General features: G+C 39.6%; 1 protein-coding gene across 3 annotated transcripts; it reads right to left on the bottom strand.

The window, feature by feature from the left end:
* Positions 1–464: 464 nt before the first annotated feature.
* alpl (alkaline phosphatase, biomineralization associated) lies at positions 465–13439 on the bottom strand. Of its 3 annotated transcripts, none has more exons than XM_026167126.2 (12): positions 13300–13439; positions 11110–11275; positions 10544–10663; positions 8759–8874; positions 7264–7438; positions 5819–5994; positions 4571–4711; positions 4350–4419; positions 4082–4216; positions 2406–2597; positions 2200–2319; positions 465–1698 (listed from the first exon to the last, which is right to left on the bottom strand). In XM_026167126.2, exons 2-12 carry the CDS (start codon positions 11174–11176, stop codon positions 1433–1435), a joined length of 1578 nt encoding a protein of 525 aa, XP_026022911.1. In that variant the 5' UTR covers positions 11177–11275; positions 13300–13439; the 3' UTR covers positions 465–1432. The 3 variants fall into 3 exon arrangements, with proteins under 3 accessions (XP_026022911.1, XP_026022913.1, XP_080157808.1); XM_026167128.2 differs by lacking the exon at positions 13300–13439 and adding an exon at positions 12239–12379; XM_080301682.1 differs by lacking the exons at positions 7264–7438; positions 8759–8874.
* Between the last annotated feature and the right edge of the window lie 10009 nt (positions 13440–23448).

The raw sequence follows: 23448 nt of genomic DNA, 5'->3' as shown, positions 1-23448 counted from the left end.
GTGAGTTAAGTTGCATACTCGGGGCTTTTTGATATTCATAATATACAGTCTGACGCTATCTCTCTCTAAATGGAGAACAGAAACGATAAAGTGGGATGGCAGAATGATGTGTAGCTGGGAAGAGGAAAAGAAGATAAACCAGTAGAGAAAGTTAACTTGATATCATGACATGTTTCCTGAGGGCCTAAATGAGCCATTTTCAGTCCTGATATTAAGAAAGTACTGCTAACAACATGAGGACTTCATTTCATGCCTGCTTAGACTAAACCTCCTTTTTCATGCTTCAGTCAACATGATTCCCCTGTTTTCCCAGTGACCACATGATGCCAAGAAATTAATGGTTTCAATACACCCACATTCCACACAAGCTATAACAAAGCAGGTGGAAAAGTACAACACACATGCATGACATGACCTAAAAGGGATGCTGGCCGAGAGGGTTTTTGGACAGATGTGAGACAAAATGTTTGAAATTTTTTAATGTTTTTACTTTGTGTTGATATATTACATTTTGTGAAAATTTGTCCCTTTTCATCCTAAAACATATAATTTTTCTCATATATCACTGTTGCCTGCTTTTCATTTTTTGTTTTGTAAAAATGGTTACATGTAAATAAATCTGACTTTAGTATTGTTCTGCTGAAATGCTTGAAGCGGTCAGTGAAAAGAGCGCTGTAATGAAAATTTGGAGGAAAAATATAACTGAAGGGCAGAGAATGGGGGCAAAAGGAGAAAACTTAATCATGTTTGTCCCACCAAAACTGTTAACAAGATTAACAGAAAAACAGACACATTTCATTCATTGAATTTGAGATTTAAAAACTTGTATTTGGACAGAACCATCGGTGGTATATTTCTTTTACTTTTCTTTTTTTTCTTTTTTTTTGAAATTATGCAAAAAAAACATGCATGACAAAAAATGATCTTAATGTATCGTCAATTATACATTCATTTGCCTCTTTTGGCAAAAAAACAAAAACAAATTATAATAATTCTTCAAATTGTGAACATATCTTTGAAAGCTTGTGAGGTAGACTGTTAAATGCACATTTAAAATATGAAACAAATTCAGACATTTGCAAATTCGGTCTATTTAAACAGAGACGGGCTGCATTAAAAAAGGACGACGAACGAGTCTGAAAATCCTTAGTTAATAGAAAAATCACAATTGAAATCTCACAATTAACAATGATCTCTGCCACAGCACCCATTAAAAAAAATCAGTGCATCACAGTGGGTTGATTGTTTTGTTTAGTTATCCGCTACACTTTTGTCAGTTAATCATCGTAAAAATAAACATGTCGAAAGGTGGTCCCATATTTAAAATAGTGGAGAGACAAATTAAAAAATAATAAAGCAACATAATCAAATTAAAATCTTAAAATGAGTGGTTAAAGTGAGTGCATTAACAGCGTTGGGTGTCTGGGAAAGGTCAGCACAAAAGTCGCGCAGCTGAGAGAATGACTGCAACAATGGAGAAGGCTGGCCGTAATCCAGCTGACCCGCTGGGTGACATACAGTGCTCCCTGTACTCCCCGATACAGGCTGCATATGCCATTACATGGGGGATGTAGTTTTGTTCGTGGACCCCATGTAGGAGGTGAGCCAAGGGACCTTTCGCAAACACAGCCACATCCTCTCCTCCATGAGTCTCCGCGTTCAGCGGTACGGCTGCCTGGGCCTGGTAGTTGTTTCCCTCTGAAAGGAAGAGACAGAGACAAAAGATGCAGGCAGTCATTATTATTTTTAACTCGCAAGGGGATGATAGGGACTAACTCCCAGTGATATCCCTCCATGTTTCAGTGTCCTGCAAGGACACCAAGAAGCTCAGGTTCTCTGAGCATATGCTAAATGTCTAAGTGTTAACAAACCTGAAACCCTAGTTAAACACCCCTATTTTGGTTACCAGGGAAAAGCACACCACACACGCTCCAAGTACACCCACCCTGCTCAGTGCCTCACACCGTGGGTGATTCTACAGTGGAATAAAGTCTAGCCATCCTCCAGTAGACTAGTTCCACAAGCACTGAGGTAAGCCCAACTATATCTTGGGGTCTCTTCATCACCAGGTAGAACTGCAAGTCAGTTTAAGCAGCCAGGTATTGAACCACCACGGTCTCTGCCTTTGACCACTGCCCAAATAACAAGCGCTATCTTATCATTATTCTGAAGCAATGTGAATAAAACGTTTTTACTTACTATAGTCAACAGCAGAGACGTTCTCCCTCGCGCCATTGATAACTTTGTAACCTGGTCCGTTTCCATACAAAATTGAGGTGAAGGGCTTCTGATCAACATCACTCAGCATGGGAGCCAGACCTGTGGAAGAACCAGACGTAATGTAAAGAACTGCAAGTTCTCCACTTCAGCTGTACAGTATCTAACGTATGCTTGTCATTACATACCAAATATTGTATTTCCTCTGGGTGTGTAGCCTCCAAAGCTGAATACGTGAGAATGGTCAGCAGTAACTATGGTCAGCGTTTCATGGTCGCTGGTCAAAAGACCTGCCCGGCCAATAGCCCGGTCCATTTCCACAGCTTCATGAAGAGCCTGCTTGGCCTTGCCTTCATGGTGTCCGTGGTCAATACGTCCTCCTGGTGTAAATATTTACAGTTAGGCTAACATGACCTCAGAGTGGTTTGTATAACATGTAATTGAGCCAGATTTGTTTGTCCCAAAAAATGCCAATGCAGCTGCTTTAGGAATGACAAAGGGCATCTTGGGAGAGACTTTGAAGCCCTGCTTATTTTCTCTGTTTTGTAAACTTGGCCTGTTGCTCCATAAAGTTGAAAAAACTGGCTAAAAATGTCAAATCGCTCCCCAGTATTGCTATCTCTATAAAGATGTGGAGGAAGCCATTTCAGATGGTCTGGTATCTAACAAAAACCTCTCTTAATGCAAGCTAACCAGAGGTGACGAAAGTATACACATTCTTCACTTAAGTAGTGCAAATACTTGTGTTAAAAATACTCAGTTTAAGTACTGATTCAGAAGGCCCTGAGTAAATGTGGTTATCCCAGCTGGACATTTGTCAAAGCTGGGAAGGATCCTAAGAAAGCTCCAGCCGATCCAGGAGAGAAAGACAACTGCTGCCTAAGCGAAAACCCGTAGTGATCCCGTACGTGTCAGGAGTACCGAAAGAGTTGAGATGCATTTTTTCTAAACACTGCTTTTCTGTGGCTTTTAAACCCCCCAAAAAATGCTGCGCTGAAAATCGGTCCACCCCAAGGATCGGGTCCCCAGACACAAACAGAGTAATGTATTGTACGCTGGTAAGTGCCAGGAGGATTGCCCGGATTTATACATCAGGGAAACCAAACAACCTCTGGCGAAGCGGATGATGCAACACAGAAGAGCCAACTCGTCAGGTCAGGACTCCGCAGTCTATTTACACCTACGGGCCAGTGGATACTCTTTGAGTGATGAGGATGTACACATCCTGGACAGGGAGGAACGCTGGTTTGAGGGCGGAGTCAAGGAGGCCATTTACGTGAAAAGGGAAAGACCATCTCTGAATCGAGGAGGGGGCCTAAGGGTACATCTTTCACCATCTTACATTGCTGTGATTGCAGCCATTCCCCAACTCTCTGTGAATGGTACTCATGGCCATTGATCAGTGGTTATTGATCAATGGTCATGACAATTTGCATATTAATGATCAAGGAACTGACCTCACAGCCCATTGTTCATTCAGTGGGCTAGGTTCAGCCATTGTGCAAATGTGCTGTTTGTAAGGTTGGGGAAACCTGCAGTCAGCTGAGACTAAAGCAGTCACTTGGATGAGTGACAAAACGTTTCTCCCACTGAAAAAACTAGGTCCAGATGAACAGACTCAACTTTTTGGGATTCAGAAGGCTCAATAAACACTCTACTTAAAGAAAATTCTTATATAAATGCTCCCCTTTAACTATAAAAGGGAGTGCTTTAAACTATAAAAGCACTCCCTTTTATAGTTAAAGGGGAGTGAATGGGAGATCTTAGCTACATACAGAAGTCTGCTAAGTCTTGGTGAAATCAGCACAAGAACAAAAAAAATAACAACTGTGTAATTGTACCATAACAGAGGCTTCAAACTCACCCTCTACAAGCAGGTAAAATCCACTGGGGTTCTTTTTTAGGATCTTGATAGCCACATCCACCATCTCTGTCAGTGAAGGATCACTCTCAGTGTTCCTCTCCAAGTCATACATCATATCCCCAGGTTCAAAGAGACCTGGAATACCAGAGGGCACAGCTCAATGTGTAACAAGGTATTACACACAGAAAATAAGCCTGCAGTAAAAGCAAACGCATATGGCTCTTTATTAAAACTTCAATGAAACTGTCATAATGAGACTGAGACTCACCCAGTAAGTAATCCACATTGTTGGGGTTTAGGGATAAGAGCTGCGTCTTGTTCCATACATAATGATTTTTCTGCAACAAAAAAAAGAAAAAAAGGTACAGAACAGTTTTGGTGGTACAAATGGAGTCACTTTGAATTTCAGAATATGAAAATGCAATTAGGTAGATAAAGAGGAAATGAGGAAACAAGAAGAGCAAAGAGAAACAAAAGAGGAAAAATTACTTTGTCCTTCATTCTGTCAACCCACTCCTGCACCAGGTTTCTTCCATCTTTCCGTGTGCCACTGTGCTTCAAAATATTAGGATACTCTACATCCGACATGTTTTTGGGAAACATATACTTCCTTCCTCCACCCATAATCACCTGATTTAAAAAAAAACATAGATAATCGTAATCACAGTTTTTTTGGGGACCAAATAAAAACATGTCCTGTGTAAGAAACCATCATATCAAACATTTACTGTTGGCTCGTAAACACAGTGCTAATGTTCAACGATGCCATCAATTTGTAACTTCCTTTGCCTGACCAGAACTTCAAATTAAGCAGCAAACAGGGGAGGAAGCTCTATGAGAATATTAAAGCACATTTCTAGCTCATTGCTAACATCCATGCAAATCTGAATCTTCAAAACACAGAACTTTATTTAACCAGGAAGGGAAATGTGCGAGATTAAGAATGTCTTTTGCAAGCATGTCAAGCACTAGTACGAGATTACGCTAAACAAGTTCCAAAAGTTTTAAATATCTTCGTGTAGATGTGTACATTTGTGTACTTGCTCATTGACAAACAGTGTATTTCCAGCAATAACAAAAGTATTTCGCCACTTAGTATTTTGCTTTTCACATGAGGTAGCACATGAAAGTGCAACTGACAGTCTGCAGCTGTAGCACATGTTTCCATTTTATCCGGGAATGTCACAAAAGACGCTTAGTTTTTATTCGTGCAGATCGTATAAATATTGCAAAACTTTGACAGAGACGCGACTCAACCACCATCGTGTAACCTCACTGGCACTTCATAGGCATTTCTTCAAATAATAAGTGTTATTTCTATCAGTTTTAGGCTCAGTTCCTTCATTTGGTGTGCATGTCATTTGTGTTGCAGCTCTTTGGTCACAGTAAATACAGATAAAGAATATTTTTGAAATATCATAGAACAGTGCAAACATCAGTGATATTAGAGGATCAATGATGTCTGCACTAGTTTATGGCAATCAAATCAAAAGTGTATAAGGATATTCAGCTATAAGCAATAAATGTGACCTTCACTAGACTTAGTTATCTCTGGACAGTGAATGTCTGTAATATGTTTCATGACAATCATTCAGTTGTTAGAAAAAATGAATTTCAGAGTGGAATGAAGTGATAAACCAACAAACCACAGTCTGGATTCTGGAGCTGCTAATAACGTCCACAGATAGTCGATCAATTAATCTTCAGGTTTAATCTGAATCTCTACTTTTCACTTACATCAATGTTGGGAATGTTTTCAAACAGTTGTCTGGCGATATCCTTGCAGCCAGCTTGCAGTGCTTCTACTGGCATCTCATTGTCAGAGTACCAGTCTCTGTCCACACAGTGTGCGTACGCAGCACTAGGAGTCGCATGGTTGACACGTGTTGTTGTCACTATGCCCACTGACTTTCCTGTAAACAAACATGAATATTGAGAAACCCCTCAGATATGTAATTAACCTTTTAAGGATACGTTTCCATCTATGTGTTCGGTGATTCCTTTCAGTGCAGCAGTGGAATAAATTCATGGGTCAGTTGTTTTGTATCTGCATTGGTAAAAATTGGATGCCACTGTATGGGGAGCGGGGAAATCAGTGGTAAACAAATTGCACAATTTACACCTTAATTATTAATTATGGTATAAAAAGTCATGGAGATCTACTGGAAACAGGGTGTCAAATACTGCATGTCATGTTCCCAGAGGAATGATTGGCTCTCTTATTGTCTGTGACCTGTGAACCATCCATAAACCAGTAAAGTATAGGTGATTAAAGTAAAACACAGAAATCAATGTCAATACAGAACAAGTATATATTGTAATGCAAACAAAGGTAATAATATTAAGGCAAAACATTTGCAGCCTGATGAACAGCAACTGCATCCAAGCCATTTAAAATCACCTTAACTTCATTAAATTAGACCAGCTTATAAAGTTTTAGCTGATTCTGCGACTGGTTCAGCGTGAACTATTGTTCACAGACAGAAATAATGAACCCTGAGACCTACAGGACAGTAACTTCCCACACTTTGCTGATGAACATAAGTCAGTAAGTAAAATGGGATTAAGTCAAGAACAGCATTATAAATAAGACTTTACTAGTGGCTGAGTCTATGACATGACCAAGCAGACCAGCCAACCTAAGCATACACCATAGACTGAGTAAGAGCTTTAAACTTATCCCCACCATACTGTAGCACTCATTCACACCACACATCTGGCTCCTCTTCCGTGGTGCATTTTTTTGTTTGTTTGCTAGTGTGAGTGTTGAGTGTATAAAGTGCAAAAGTTAATACTCATATAAACTCTGAGCTTTGTTGTTAGGATACCTGGTGAAGGTAGTCACTGATGAGACTTTAGACATGCTTCTCTAGGCTGATCAATATTTATCTTATTAAGCAGGTGAAACCACTTATTAAGGGAGGAGAAAAAACTGCATATTTACTTTCTAGTCCACAGACATGCATGTTAGGTTAATTGGTGATTCTACGCTGGCTGTGGATATCAGAATCAATGTTTGCCTGTGTCTTTATGTTAGCCTTGTGGTGCTCCATGGTTTTCAATCATCCCCCAAAAAATACACATGCGAGCCTAACACAATCCCCACTGACCCTTGTGCTTAACACGGCTGGATGAACTTAGTAACAAGATCTGCATTTTTGAAAAGTTTGTTGTCACTCTACCTGCGTCCTTTGCCCATTTAAGGATCGAGGTGACCTCATTGCCCTGTGTGGTGTTACACTGGGAGCGGACAGCGGCTGCACTCACACCCAGTGTGCCCTCATTGGCCTTAACCCCGCATAGGTAAGCTGTGGCTGTGCCAGCACTGTCTGGCACCTGTGCATTGGTGTTGTAGGTCTGCAGGGACACAGTGCAGGATAGTTTGTGTTAATATGATCTGACTTGTTTAAACTTGAGCATTAACTATGAGCACTGACAGCTCTATTAAAAAAAACAAACCAAATAAAAGTAAACCAGAGTGTCTACAATTCTAATGAGCTTGAAGGTGTCTTGTCTTGGGCTGCTGTCTTGTAATTTTTTTAAGTAATCTTCAGGAATAGCTCTCCAGGCTTCTTGACGGACATTTAAAGCTCTTCTTTTGATGTTGACTTTTTTTTTCCGTTCCCCGTTAAGATGATCCCACACTGATTCAATAATGTTGAGGTCCGGGCTCTGAGGTGGCCAATCCATGACTGATAATGTTCCACTGTTGTGGTTTTACTGCACTGTCAGTATTAATGGTATCATTTGTAGGCACATTTCTTGAGCTAGATGCCGTTTTTTCTGCCACGGTCAAGTGCAAGGACTGGACTGTAAATATGTGGAAAAGTAGCCAAAGGAAAAACATCTTTCTTGAGAAAGCCAGGAGAAAGATCTCTAATGACCACTTTAAAAATGACAAGAAATCTTGGCTCACAGGAAAGAAAACATATAGTAATTGTGGTGTGGTTCTCAAGACTTTTACACTTTTAACCCTCAAGCAACCAAACTATTTTAGCTACTTTATTGGGGTGACAAATGATTCTATTGGTTATATTTTAATGTAATTTCTTTATCTGTGAAAAAGATTCTAAAATGTTATAAGATAAATAATTATGGTTTCCAATGTAATGCTTAGAGCTGGAAAATGAAAAATATCAAAGACAATATTGTCAAAACATTATGTAAAATATAAAGTAGGAAATAACTTGGTAATTAAAATGATCATAACGGCTCATTAAATGTTATTCAGGGTCATAAATGACCCTTCATGGACACTTGAAGTTTAGAGAATGTTACTGTAAGAAAAATATTTTTTTAAGAATCATTGCAGTCATTGCCATTTCGTTCTTATCTGATTTTTTTCAAGCATGCATTTCACAAACACAGAGCACTAGAAGAGCAACTTTTATCATGTTAGCATAATAAAGGTATTTTTGAATTGAATACTAAAAGAAATACATCCTTTTACATTTTCTAGAATCTAAAATGAATAGTTTAGTGAATTGTTGTTGATGAGTCAATGAGATATAAATAATCAACCTATTTTTGTATTTTTTTTTATTTTTATCTATAACTTACACACATCCAGTATGATAAACACTAAACAGCCTTGTTTCCGGTCACAGGCCTTTTCTGGAAGCCATTAATAGCCAAAGCACGATCAATACATTGTGTCATAGTGCACTTTAGTCAGACCTTGGATAAAGATACAAAAGGGAACTTGTCCATTTCCAACTGCGTCTCTTCTCCGCTCTGTCCATTCAGCTGACCCTTCAGTATGCGAGCAGCTGTCACCGTGGGAATACCCATCCCTAAACCGCAAAAAGCACTGAGTTTTATGACAGATTTTGACACAGCAGGGACAGAAAGGAAAACCCTGTGAAAATCAAAGATTAAAGAGTTCATTGTACTTCATTTGCTGCACATGGACATTTTTTTGTTGAAGTTGACATCCTAGAACAAAATGACTGCTGATAGGCAAAACATTTCTTCTGGATTCATATTACTTCAAAAGCAGATACCAAAAGAAAAAGAAGGGAAAAGAAAACAACGACACTTGCAGCAGATACTTTTTAGGTCACAGAGATGAAGGAGTCTTTTGTAGTTACAATAGAGAGAAATAAACAATAAAAGGTGAATCAAATGGACCATTACGGCAAGGCTGGGATGGTCAGTTTGGTAAAGTAAATCCGTTGGGCATCTTTCTTTGCCTTTAGACAACAATTCTGATGGCAAAAGAGCCAAACGGGACAGGCAAAAAAAAAAAAAAAAAAAAAAACAATAGAGAGAAATAATAATGTGCCCTACATACTCAGTATATGGTCCAGCGTAGCTTTGTGCAAATAGACATTAAACACCTTTCCAGACACATTTCTTTATGCATTCACATCAAATCGAGAGAGTTGCGCAGTGGCACCATGTACTTAAACATGCTCAGCACTGCAGTGCCTTTTGAGACACTAATTTCAGCACAGTCCAGTACATGCAAGTCTTAATATTCCCTTGGGAATAGTAAGCACAAAGCAAGCTGTTGGGTGCATACTAAGTTTTAACACATTAACAAGTTTCTTATGCTGTTTCACATACTAAATAGCATGCCAGTGTTGAATTCCATGAATAACTCCTAATGCATTTTGATGAATCTTTTACATTTTCAGTTAGAAAACTGAACTCAAAACACTTAATTGATCATTTCAAACACTCCAACATATGAGACCATTGTCATAAAACTCACATTTATAGTTTTGTACATAGAGAGCAAAACTAATTATTATGCTTTAGCCTTAGGTCTGGTTCTATTAGTCAGATTCATGTCAAAGGTTGCCCTGCATGTAGCTTAGCTTAGAGGTCCACAGAGGAAACAGCTGACTTTGGTGCTGAGTGTTGTTACTTAACAGAATCCTGTAATATTCCTGGTAAAGAGTAATCATTAATCTCAATTCTTGGGAAACATTAAATAGTTAAACAATTGCACACACTTTTTTTTTCATTTTATTAATTTTTCTGTTATTCTATAAAACGGCAAACATAACTGTGAATGCAGCTGCATGCAAGAATGTCATGGTGTGCGCATAGAGCAAACAGAGAGGCTGAAAGCAGATGCCCCCATGGAGGATAAAAGTTTTTGTTCAACCAGCGAGGAATCCAGCACAAACAGAACCCCAGTGATCCAGTGGCAGCACGCTTGCTTTGTTTGCTCCCATTCATTCACCTCACTCATTGGAAAAAATTTTAAAAATCTCAGTCATCTTCTACTGATCAACTGAATCCTCTGTAATATCGTTCAAGTCTAATTACAACATGGAATTACTTTTACCCTATCAAAGTGTCAAGGCTCTGCGCTGACCACAAGTCTTTGGTGATGAGCCTATTGAAGAGCTAATGCTTTGGTAGCCGCAGTTGTATTTCACCTTTCATCTGCAGGCACTGATGTAACTTTATTAACATCTTGCCACAAATCTGTAATGACGTGTCGCTTACCATCTCCAAGGAAGAGGATGAGATTCTTTGCTTTGTTTTTATTGAGCTCTTGCAGCGTCAAAGCATTCTTCAAAGTTCGCTGAGCCCATGCGTTCCAAAACTTGGGATCTTTCTCTTGCTCTGTGTATTGCAATAAACAAATCAGGTTATATTTGGATAGTCCTAGGAATCACCAGATGCAGGTCTGCTGAGATTTTGCATTGACACTGTACAAAATGCCAAAGGTGCATTGGTTCCAGCTTCTCCAGCTTAAATATTTGGAGATTTCTTTATTCTTTCAAGGTAGTCAACCAAATATCTTTATCTACTTATCAATCCATTATTTAAAACAATAATCATCGGATTTAAGATGAAAACACTTTCAAGCAATATTAAAGCCAGAAAATTACTTGTTTTTTGTGGCAACGCTAAACCAAACACAGCTTGATATAAAAGCTTCTTTTTAGGATTTTCAACCTTCCTAGTGTGTGTTGGACACCTACTGTCAAACTATAAACCATTAGACTGTTTCTGTTGTTCTATTTGTTGGGTTTTTTTAGCAGCTGACTACAAACACAGTGACTTACCCGGGAATTGTGGGTTCCCCAAGCTCCCCAAAATCAGACAAAAGCAAATGATTAGCAGGGCTGTCATCTTCCTGTTGTCGAGTGTGTGCGGGTGACACGTTACTCTAGACAGTCACCACATGCCACTTTGAGAAGCTGGAGAGGCCTGGCCGCAGTCGTCTCACAGCTACAAGAGAACAAGGGCACAAACTAGTAATTTTGCATGCGTCATTTCATCATACACTGACTCTGACATACTGGTTTAATATTTATTTACTCCATGATAATGTGACCAAGTGCAGTTGTTAATTGCAAGCTACACTTGTCTTTCTTCAGTGTTATGTGGAGACTGGAGTTATAGGCAATGAATACAGACATTAAGCAAGAGAAAAAAATCTCATTTTAAGTTTTCAACCGAACCTCAGAATTTGCTTATTTTACTTGATCTTTACAATAAAGACAAGCTGATATGAAGCCAAGTCTTTTCAACATTTGGTCACCCTTCTATAGCAAGAAAGTGTTGAGATAAAAGTCCTTTCTGTCACAGAAGTTTCCCCAAATAAAGAAACAGGCAAAAAGGAGGCTGCGAGGGGGTGGGGGTGACACAAGAGGAATACAACCATCTGTGTTCATTTCATCTAAGCCACTTAAATGATATGTCTTTGCATTATTGATATGACTTGCTCAAAAGTGGAGCTTTCAGTCGCTGAACACTTTGTAGGCAAAACAAAAGAAGAGCTTGGAGAAGTTAAGCTTCAGGCCTCGCTGTGAATGTAAGTAGTCACAACAGGGGCCCTTATGGGTCCTGGCCAGTCAGGCTTTCAACTATAATTATACACACCCTCTTCTTTCTTCTCTGCGCTTATAGTCAAGGTCATTTTAATGGGATTGCACTCAATGGCACTGAGAGGTTTAAGAGCCATGACAAAGCCGATTAACACCAAATGATTGACTGCACATGTCCACCCTTGAATGAAAACCTCAACATTAATATTTCTTGACAGAAAAATCTTTACCTGAGGCTAATTACTTCAGTTACAATTATTTCATCACCTCCAAAAACAAGCTTAAAATTGAATCTGTCCCAGGCTCCGAATAAGAAGTAAGTCTGAACATACCAGGTTAACTAAAAAGAAATGTCAACACCAACCGGGCAAGAAGTCATGGATATAATAATGTAGCATTTCCCAGATGCTGCAGGTCAGTGGTCATTAACAGCCTTAAAATCTGCCAGGTCCACCCAGTGGCACTGAACCAGCCAGTCTGCAGGTAAAGTAGCAGAGCAGTGCCATAACTGCCACCAGCAGGATTCCTGTCAGCGCAGTGGTCAGTATCGCATTGGCTTCCGTTTCAGTCATGGTGTCACCAGACATTCAGATGCTCCAGTGTGTCCGGACCGGTGTCAGCTAGAGCGAGGTGTCCCAGCACCAAACAGCTTCGCTCCTCTCAGCCTTCCCAAGCTCCTATTGAAGCTTGAGGCAGGTCACGGGGGCACTTAAATGTGTAATTCCAGCAGGCAGCAGCACCAAAGCATGGATTAGGTTTTTAATTCCGCTCAGAGTGGAACGGCTGACAGATAGAAGCTATTACCTTCAAAATATTACATCAAAATAAGGGGATCGATGTGGTGGCAGGTTTTCAGACAGCAGAGATTGTGCTGCCTTCTCTGTTTCTGTCAATTTTAAAAATCCAACTTGTTTTGCGTCTGACACCAAGCTGCCTCATGCAACCTCTTCTATGCACACAGAATAACTAACACTTCCGCTACACTACACACAAATGTGGTGGAAAGCATTTGATTGCAATCTCTATACTTGAAATACTCAGACATCCACAACATGAACTTTTACAATATGTAACTTTCGGGGCTTTAAGGATTTTGCTACATCAAATCCTTTATTCATAAATGAAGTACCTAATCTCAGTGAAAATGATAGAATACGGAGCCAGTGTCTCTGCAACAGATGACCAAAAACATTTTTTATAATCCAGCGCAAATCATTTTACACGGCTTTACAGCAAGCATTAACTGGCAGCAATGCCACAGCAGATGGAGAGAGGGAAAACACGATTAAATAAAGGAGGGGGAAACGAGCAGAACACCCACATCGCTGCTTGTACTCCGACAACGTGGTTTCTCCGAAAGCAACCTGTTATGTGTAGAAAACACGACCAAGAAACCCCCAAAAAGTTCATTGCAGTTTTACTTACTGCAGTTGGATTCCGTGGGCAAAAATGACATCAAAATGTTCTTGCAGTCCACTCAGTCCTCCCTCTTGAAGCGCGTGTCCTGGTCGCTGCTTCCACGGTGCTTATCTGAGGGCCACACTTGTTCGATTGAGGCTCCAGGATCTGAGAATAGCGGTCTGTATCCCACGAAAGGGGGAGAAAAAAAACCCTTAGAAATAACGATGCCCTGCTGCTGCCATGGGAGTAAATGGACCGAGAGCTCCGCCTGCCGGGCAACCCTGGAGTTGCTTCTTCGAGAACAGAGCACAGTGGCACCATTACAGTGTTCAATATTCATACTTCTGCAGCAATCAGGGGCGTTTCCAGGGAGACCAACAACAAAGCAGTCCACAGGAAATCTGAAAATTTAATCATAAATAAATTGAATATCGATAACTTTCGTAAAAAAAGGACAATGGGCACAATTTTCAGGCTGTGTGCAGTACTAATACAGTTCCATCATGTGAAAAGTGGTACTGAAAAAGAGCCCATGGCTTTCCTAATACAGATACATCTATATGATGTGTTAATACATATCATAATATGTTTAAATGTAATCTCAAGTACTCTTGAGAACAGCCTTTGTCAGAATTACTGATTCACTCCTGTGTTTATCACTTTAGTGTTGCATACTGTTAATCTTATATTACATATTTATATTTATTTTGAAACTTGCTAAATAATACATGGTATGGAGTTTAAATTACAACACTCGATACCAAAATATATGTGTATTTAAATATTAAAAAGGGATTTTAGTAAAGTACAGATTTCATCACTGAGCCATACACTCATCCAGCGGTTCTGGGCAATTATTTTAAGTCTAGAGTGACCACATCCCTAAAGAAGTACATGTGGGACAAAGAGTGTGTTTGTGTGGGACACTGTGGGTTACATATGCTGAGATGTGGTCTTAATTTTTTAAGAAACATGTACAAACTGTGTACAAGTATGACAGCTCTTATAAACTCTGTTATTTTGGCTGCTTTTCTGTTTGGTAATATTTTGGTTTAAGCAGTTACGCATTTGTATATGAGCACATTTCTTTTTGAGTCTTGTTTCTTTTTTGGGCTCTTGTGTGTGCCACTTCACCCGCCAATTCATGTAATTATTATTCTTAAAAATTGAGGTATTATAGCAATATCATCATAATAAAGGCACATAATTATTTTTATTATATTGTATATGCACTTCCTTTTGTTTAATTATATTCCAAAGAACTCTCCATATGTGAGACTTCATGGAGACTTTCTCTGTTGAACATAGGGACGAGTGATGAGGTGCAAATGCTGTGGAGACCCACATAAAGTGGAATACCTGCTCAGGGAGTATCACTCACACTTATCATTTATGACATGAATGCCACAAAGCTTAAAAACAAACAAACAACAAATAGACAACCATTCAATTTAGAGTCACAAATTAACCTAACCCCACTAACTGCCTGTCTTTGGACTGTGGGAGGAAGCCAAAGTACCTGAAGAGAGCCCACACAGAGAGAATATGGAAACTCCACACAGATGATGTCTAACTCAGAAACTTTCTTTTGCTGTTTAAAGTCGTTGGTAAGGAGTACTGCAGTTTCAGCTTGTGTGGTTTTATTTTGGATGTATGCTTCTTGCTATTTACTGCGACCTCCTTTGGGTGTCGCTGTTAGACCTGCTTTCTCAATCATCATATGCAGTTACATTCTTTATACAAATTTGTGGTTTGTATCTGGTCTGTCAGGCTAAAAAAATAAATAAAATAAAACAAAAGATAAAAATCCATAGAGCCTAATGTAGTTCATACCCTTTCCTGTCTTAAATAGCATTTGTTTTGGGGGTGCTTGGTGTATTTTTAGAGTATTTTTTCAGTTTGTCAAGGCTTCAAAATGAACAGAGATATCGGTTAACAGTCAAAGGTCATATATTCAGAAGTTCAATGTTGTGCGAATGTGTAAAATTTTAACTCTGCATGTTAACAATTGATACAACATGATGTACATGTATCACTGAAGTAAAATACAATATGAGGACTACTGGGAGGAAAAAAATGCTGGAACTGTTCTAGCTGTTACACCAAAGTGTTTCAAGGTGAGTAAAGCTGATATAAAGAGTACTTATTATTATTATTATTATTATTATTATTATTATTATTATTATTATTATTATTATTATTAATAATAATAACAACAACAACAACAACAACAACAATAATAATAATAATAATAATAATAATAATAATAATAATTAAATTTTAAAAATTCAAACTTTTGAATTGGGATTTTAAAGTTAATGACGTTAGAAGAACAAGCATACATTTTGGTGGTTGTTTGAACTTTTGATACATTGTTACACGAGCTTAGTTAATTCATCAGCAGTTATATTGATATCATTGCTCTGGCAAGTTCAGCATAACCAAAATGCTTAGTTAATGTTGGGTTAACTTAGTAATGCAGGCTAATACTCTTTAGTGTTTATCTTTTACTAACCTATGTAGGCTACTGTGACAACTCAGATACGGGGGAAAAGAGAGAGGTCACTATTAAACCTTACCATTAAAAACCAATTTGATGTTTTTATGCTGAGAGAGCAGCTTCTTGCCGACGCCTCTCATTTCAGTTTGAGTGCTTCTATTTGAAACCTCTAGGCGTGAATGTGCTGATTTCCGGGGTAGAGGCGTAGTGGAGGAAAGTTTCAGAGGGACGTGAACTATCTTGACAATGAAGCGCAGGCTCTTTGGCTGTTTTAGCTGAAGATCGCTCACTGTCCCACGGTCAGAAAGCGCACCAGAGTCACGGCGGTGGCGGCAGATCAACAGAGAGCACGGTAAGACGTCCTCTGGCTACACGCGATACTGATTAAAAGTGTAATTACACAACTGGACTGTGCGCAGTAACGCATTAAGAGAGACTAATTATTACAAACTACTGCGAGGTTGTGGTCATTAAAGGAAGAAACCCTGTTTTTAAAGGAAATGTTAATGCAAATGTGTGGCTGTGCTTCCTATATAACTAAAGAGCAGGCTGCATACAGAGCCTTGCATGGAGTTTAGTGGCCTTATTCTAGGTTAGCTTCATGCTGTGGGTTTTAATTTGACAGTAACTATCCAATAGAGATTTGGGGCTTTGCTGCCATATTCAAATATGTTGCATTAATAGTCTTGTTTGCAGCCTCTCAGGTTTTCACTACTAACTTTGACACACATCACGTTTGAGTCAGCAAAGTTGTGTTCATAAATACCCAGGGGTGCGTTTAGTGAGTCAACCTCAACATCCTATCGTTCCATGTACCATTTAACATGCTCAACCGTCTGCACTGACCTGTGCATATGTGACATTTTAGTCACCACAACTTCTACAACCAGCGTATTTGAGATTACATTTGTAAGAATTTATTATATATACAGAGGCAAAAAATTGATTGTTTTGTGCCTCTGCCCCCCTCTTTGTGTACTGTGAAGAACTAAATAGTGAAAACTTTCTTTAAAAGACTATCCAGAATGTTTTCTGCTTGTGTTTAGGGACCAACGCAACCATAATAAAAGTTTCAAGTTATTACATCAAATTTAAAGCAAATTCTTCCTAAAATAGATTGCTTCACCTTAACCTCAGCTTTAGGAGGAATTGGATTTCCTGATTTTCATGTCCTTTTGCCACTTCCTTTTCCTCTCTGTTGAGAGCTACTTCTGCTTTTCACTGCTTTTTCGTTTTAATTTATGTAGCAATTAACCAGTCCAAACTCAAGTTAAAATCAATATCTAGGTTGTTTGAAATACTGCTCTGTTGATTGCTGGCACAGAAGGCAACTATTTGTACAGTTTCATGCCTGGGTGATTGATTGCTTTAAAGATGTTTACAAGGCTCTGGAGGTGTTGCACTTGGGGAGCTTGGTTCACCCAGTTATTCATTACCTAGGTGTGATCAGGAGTGTGCTGCAGGATGCCATAACAACAGCAGGAACAGGTAATCTGCTGTTATCTGTTTGTGCTGGTGCAAGATTCCGTGTGCCACTCCTTTTAATCCTGGCCTTATGCTAAAAAGGTCCTGCTTGGAGCGCTTTAATCATATATGAGAACTATATTGAAATATAGCAATATGCCATATTATATGTATCAGGGCAAATATTATTCTACCACGTTTAACTTGTGTGCATGCAGGGTCAGGATGACTGAACTTAATACTTTGGTTACTTGCAGCAGACACACAGCATGATGGCGAAACAAGACCTGGCTCATTGATATTTGATCACCGTACATACGTCAGAGTACCTGAAAAGTACACAGAATAATGAGTTGGAGTCGTACACTAACCAGGAATCTGAAGAATTTCAGAGCTGAAACCTGCATATTAAAAACCATGTGAGAGAAAATGCAAGCTCTTTATTTTGTCAAAGGAGGCATACACAGAACACTAAAAATAGGCCTGAAGTGTTATGATTCTCATAAAGCTCTTCAGCTTAGTTTAACAATCAGAGCTGGGAAAGCCTGGGAAAGTAGCTTTATGTCTTTTTTTTTGTGTGTGTGTGTGTGTGTGTGTGGGGGGGGGGGGGGGGGGGGGGGGGGTCATTATCAGGGTGTTTTCCCCAAAGGAAACATTGTCTCTGCACTGTGACAAAAAATAAATTTCCACTGCTGTTTTGACATCAGGGATCAAGAGCTGCAGCCTGAGATGACTTTGTCTTATCAGCGGCCTTCAGGCAGAAACGGGAGCCTGGACACAAAAGATTAAGTGGTTGGTGGCTCCTTTTAGGAATAACTGCACCAGGCATTATTCCTAGTTTAATTTCTTTGCTTCATTTGCTACGTAAACATGCGAACATTAGGCACAGGTCGAAAACTCAGCTGACAAGTTGAAGCCGCGAGCACTGAATTGCAGTATTCCAGTAAACACAGCCAGAGGCAGCTGCAGTGTGTTCAGCCAGTTTCTCATCAGGTAATATGTTGGACTGGATCAAAAAGTTTGTACTTGTTATAGTAGGATGTTTAGTCATGTTTATGTTCGACAGGGTGGTATTCCTGGAATGTTTTTCCTGAACTTTGGATTCACACCAATGGGTTAACAAAGAGCTTTAGGCTTGGAAAGAAGCCTGTTTTTTTCTCTGCTTCTTGCTGAAAGTCTTCTGAGATTCATCTCTGCATGACAGCACAGCATGATTCAGATCTGATAAACAGAAGTCAACAGACACGTGTCTCTTGCGCAGGATACTAGGCTTATATTGTAACTTGTTTCTAGCATGTAGTCATTAATTACTGATCTTATGTGGTCTGCAGCTGCATCCAGACCTAGCGTCTCGCTGGCTTACCACAGTGGTTGACCAGGGCACACTTCTTCCCGTGCCGAATGGGTGCACTGCCAGCTCATGTCAGACAAACTTTAAATCATCTCCCTCCTTCCGCCGACATTTTTTACACATTTTCTTTTTCCTCTCGTCCTACTCGCATTTGTTTCTTTGCTAATAAACTGTCAAACTCTGCACGCCACAGCGCATGCAGCACCCAATTCTAAACACAAACACACTGAAGTTATTATTGGAAGAATGCCCGAGTGCTACAAATAATCGTCTGGTTTGCAGGATCAGTGACGAATTACTGACGCATGGTTGGGTTTACATTCTCCCTCAAAGGCCACAGTCTCCCGTCATTTCCAAGAATTGGAGGATACTTACCTCGCATACTGTCGGCTTTACTTTGGGAAGACATCTTTGGGCCCTGTGGGACACCATTAGGGATTTCCTACAAAGTGTCCACAACTGACCTTGACCACAGACTGTTAGTGTAAGATTTGCATCATTTTATGTTTTCATATGCCTCCCACTTGTCACTTAGCGTGACTTCCTTTAAGAAAGGGCATCAACAGGAACTTGTGAGCAGGAGAGACCTAAGGTTCATATTTATAATTTATAACTCTTTCTTTCAGGTCTGTGTGGATGAGTGTATATTAGTATTGCATCAAGTATTACAATTCACATTTCTTGAAAATAAAAGAGGCCTTTATTGGTCACAAAATATTAACAGGAAAGGGGAAGTGGTATTGTGACTATGTAGTGATTCAACTCAATCTGTGTGGCAATCTGTGCGTACACATCTGCACAGACTCTAGCTGCCAGGAAAGTGTTCAGAAACAGTGAATGTGCACAGGAATGCCTGTGCAGCAACAACGTGGACAGTGCCAGTAAATACTGCATTTTGTTATCCTGCACTGTGATCCAAAGCAGACTACATGATTAAACCGGGGTGTTTTTCTTTTTTGCATATAATTTTGTTGAGTTACACTCACTTTGTTTAATTCATGAGGCGCTTTTTTTGTTAAATGGAACAGCTGTAATCCTTTAATGAGTTATAGGTCAAATATTGATGGAGCAAAACGTATGTGTGTCAAACGAGAAAGTCAAACGTCAATGTCCCCATTAGACCTTTTGCTTTGAGCTATAGGCCATTCGAAACCATTTATATAATTGAAAGTGTATCTATGCCCTCATATTCTGCCCTACCTCTTTCCCCTCATCATTTTAGTCCTTCCATTTTTTCATAAGCTGATTGTATGACCCAGCAGGCCAGCTGCCAGCCCTTTATTGGAGTTCATAAACACACCAGCACAGTGATGGTTTTTGCAAAGTATGTAGAATCATCCTTTTTGCTTGTTTGTTTTTTGGCATGCAACTAATCCTGCAGTGTTTGTCGCAGAAACACAATGACGACTGCTACAGCGTGGGTCTTGGTGTCAGATTTTCAAAATAAAAGCCACCGGTTTCTTAATGTAAGCTCAATGTGCTTTAAAATATATCCAGTTTCCAAAATAAAAACGCTGAGTTATTGTTTGTTTTGTTTTTTTTAAAGAAAGCACTTTCCTTCTTAATGTAAGCCTGATATGTTTTTTTTATAATAAAGCCCCTAGTTAGATCTAGGAAGTTATGAGGACAACAACAAGCAGTAGTTTTATTTCAGAATAAAAGTCCCCAAACAGTTATTGGCTGGTATCAGTGTCTTCCCTAGTAAGTTTTATACTACTGATCAGAATGAAAGCCTTTTAATTAAATTTTTTTTTTCAGTTTCCTTCTGCTTCAGTAACTATTTCTTTTTTTAAGTTGGCTTATTTATGTACAACTATTTAAGCAGCAAGCAGCCGACCAAGAACAGCAGTACCAACAAATCCAACACTCTTTCTCAACAAATTTTCAGTTTAACTTCAACTGTTCCCCTCCTCCCAATGGGGTTCATTTCATAAATCTCATCTAATAGAAACCAAGATTTAGTAGGAATCACAGGAATTTGTGCTCCTGGTTTGCATGGAATTCTCGAGGATTTTTGTGGTAGGAACATCAATTTTTGTTTATGAGAGACGAGTGGGAACTAAAAGAAAGGATCTGACCTTCTGGCTGTGCTTATGAGACAATCTAATAAAGTCTTAATCAAGTAAACATTTATTTCAGTCGCGGGTTTGGTTTTTGGTCAAAAGGCTAACATGTGAACTGTGCCCACAAGGGGAAAAACTAAGATTGGACAAAAGTGCTATTTTAGAGTCTGATTATATGCTTGATGATCAAAATACTCCAGGCAAAAATGTTTTTAATATATCCCCCTGTGGCGTTTTGCATTGTGGTGACACATTTACCGGGTTGACAGGCAGCTGAAGTTAATCATTGTCCTGTTAACAGTGTTGAAATTGTAGTATAAGAACGATCTATATCTCTGGCCTCTTGTGCTTCAGGTGTTTACTAGTGAACTGCAGATATGTATATTTACTACCCAAAAGTCTACAGTCTTACTTGTGTAAGACAAGCAAGACAACTTTTTGTGATGCATAGTCTGGAGTCTTGCTGCAACAGAGTAGATGACTTTACACGTGGTTGCCTGGTTGGCAGAGGCAGGATGTAAACAACAACCAAGATGGCATTTAAAAACTTCCAGAGCATGTAATGTGTGTGTAACCTCACAGCTAGCAGTTCAATGTCAGAGCTGCTGAAAGTGACCTGGGTGGCGCAGTTTGTTAATAAAAGCAGCAATCCAGTCAACGCTTTCCTTGCCACTCTGATCTTTTCCTGTTACCAGAAACGCCTGAAAAGCTGTATCAATAGGAGCCAGTAATTCTGAGGCAACAGGCTATGGGGAGTATTAGAAAACAAAGTTGTGTAATGTCAGTCGCTGTACTAAAAGATCTGTTTATGAATTGTAAGTGATAGGAAGTAGCTCCTTAGGTTTGGAAGTTTCAAATTAGCTCTTAAAAATGGATTGCGCATTGCAATCAACCATCCAGGAAAGTAACTCTCCAAAAGTTGATTCTGTTCATCTGGACGTAATAATAATGATAATAATGGATTGGATTTATATAGCGCTTTTCAAGGCACCGAAAGCGCTTTACAATGCCACTATTCATTCACTCTCGCATTCATACACTGGTGGAGGCAAGCTACGGTTGTAGCCACAGCTGCCCTGGGGCAGACTGACAGAAGCGAGGCTGCCATTTCGCGCCATCGGCCCCTCTGGCCAACACCAGTAGGCAAGTAGGGTAAAGTGTCTTGCCCAAGGACACAACGACCAGGACAGAGAGCCCAGGGATCGAACCGGCGACCTTCCGGTCACAGATACGCTTCCACGTAGCGTAACGTCAACATTTGGAGATTGCACATTGCCTTTGAGAATAATCGGAACATTTGGAAATTGACTCTTTGAATTGCAAGCAAGAAACTATACTGTGGTGTGTAGTTTAATATTCCCCAAAAATGATGTCCAATTATTCAAATATTTGAGATTTATTGTGAAACAGGCTGCTATGAATACATTCATAAACTCAGATGGGTTTTAAATTTTGCTTAATTTAAACACCACCACTAACATTTTTTTTGTGTGTTAGTTTTTTAAATGTGATTAAAGGTCAAAAATGTAGAACCCAAGAGGCAGGTTTAGCTGCAACATTGACACCCAAAAAAGAATTACAAGTCTAAACAAAGTCCAAAAGGCTTGTGCAAACACCACAGTAATCCACGAGACCACAAGGAGGGACACCAGGTGGAACAGCAGACAGCCTAACCAGTGACACGGGGCGAGACAGGAAAATAAATGAAGACAGGTGAACCTAATGAGGGTGGGGCAGGGGAATCACAAAAGTGGCAAAGTAACACATATGACACTGAAAAAGAGGAAGTGAGTGGTAGTGACACAGAGTGAAGAAAAAGGAAATACATGAGAAAGTAGTGCTTTTTAAGAAAATAAACGAGATAAATCTTAAAAACTAAATAAAAACGTAAACACTATATAAGTCATTCATGAAAGTTTCTTTATGTCCATCCATCGTGTATCCAGTTTCGTTGACACTGTAGGATTTAACTGATATTCCATGTCCCCATTTGTCCATGTTCTACCTGGAGGAGCCGTCCCACCCCTACCCACCAGGCTTGATTGGTGTCCCCCTGGAAGAGGAAGGTGGCTGGGGAGAGGGTGTTCTGGCCATCTCTGCTTAAATTGCTACCCCTGTGACCCCAACCTAGATAAGCACTGAAAAATGAAAGGATAGACAGCTATGGTTTAAATCTGTACCCTGCACCACAGAATGACGTGCACCTTCACAGTAATATAACTACATGTTTCTGCCATACAGACCACAACAGCTGTGATAGGGCTGTTTGGTAGCATTATATGGTATAACCTCAGTATATTGAGTAACACAGGGAGGATACCTCTGTGTAATAAAAGTTGTAACTGTCTCTTGCTTACAGTTATATAGTTAGCACAGTACTAAATCATGCTGAGGTTTAGCCGAGACACCCTTCAGAGAAAGCTAATTTCCCCTGCTCACATTCCTGCTCATATTCTTTTGGTCATAAAAGCATCACCATTCATCCAATTTTTCTTATTCAGTTCAGGGTCTTAGCTAGTCGCCAGTCATTTAGAGAGACAGACAATCATGCGCGCTGCCATTCACAACCACGGCCAACTTAAAATCAACAGTTAAGCTAGCATGTATGTATTTGGACTCATGTAGGGGGCCAGAGTACCCACAGGAAGAACATGTGTTCCAGCTGGGCGGCAGATTCAAAAATAGGCTACAGTGCTAGACACAATGCTATGAGAACCTTATTGCTCTCCCTCCCATCATCACAGGTCAAAAATAAAGCAGCTGCTTTATAAAATCTTTATAGCTTCTTCAGCAGA

The sequence above is a fragment of the Astatotilapia calliptera genome, chromosome 5 (genome assembly GCF_964374335.1).
Source record: "Astatotilapia calliptera chromosome 5, fAstCal68.1, whole genome shotgun sequence".
Taxonomy (NCBI): Eukaryota; Metazoa; Chordata; class Actinopteri; order Cichliformes; family Cichlidae; genus Astatotilapia; species Astatotilapia calliptera.
Note: the sequence above shows the minus strand (reverse complement) of the source record. Positions and strands in the feature narration are given on the sequence as shown.

Excerpts from the sequence above, each read along its gene's own strand:
- alpl (XM_026167126.2), bottom strand. The coding sequence starts at position 11,176 with ATGACAGCCCTGCTAATCATTTGCTTTTGTCTGATTTTGGGGAGCTTG. Across the intron at positions 4,712-5,818 it reads AAAACATTCCCAACATTGAT|GTGATTATGGGTGGAGGAAG; the intron begins GTAAGTGAAAAG and ends TTTTTAAATCAG. Across the intron at positions 2,598-4,081 it reads ATTTTACCTGCTTGTAGAGG|GAGGACGTATTGACCACGGA; the intron begins GTGAGTTTGAAG and ends TATTTACACCAG.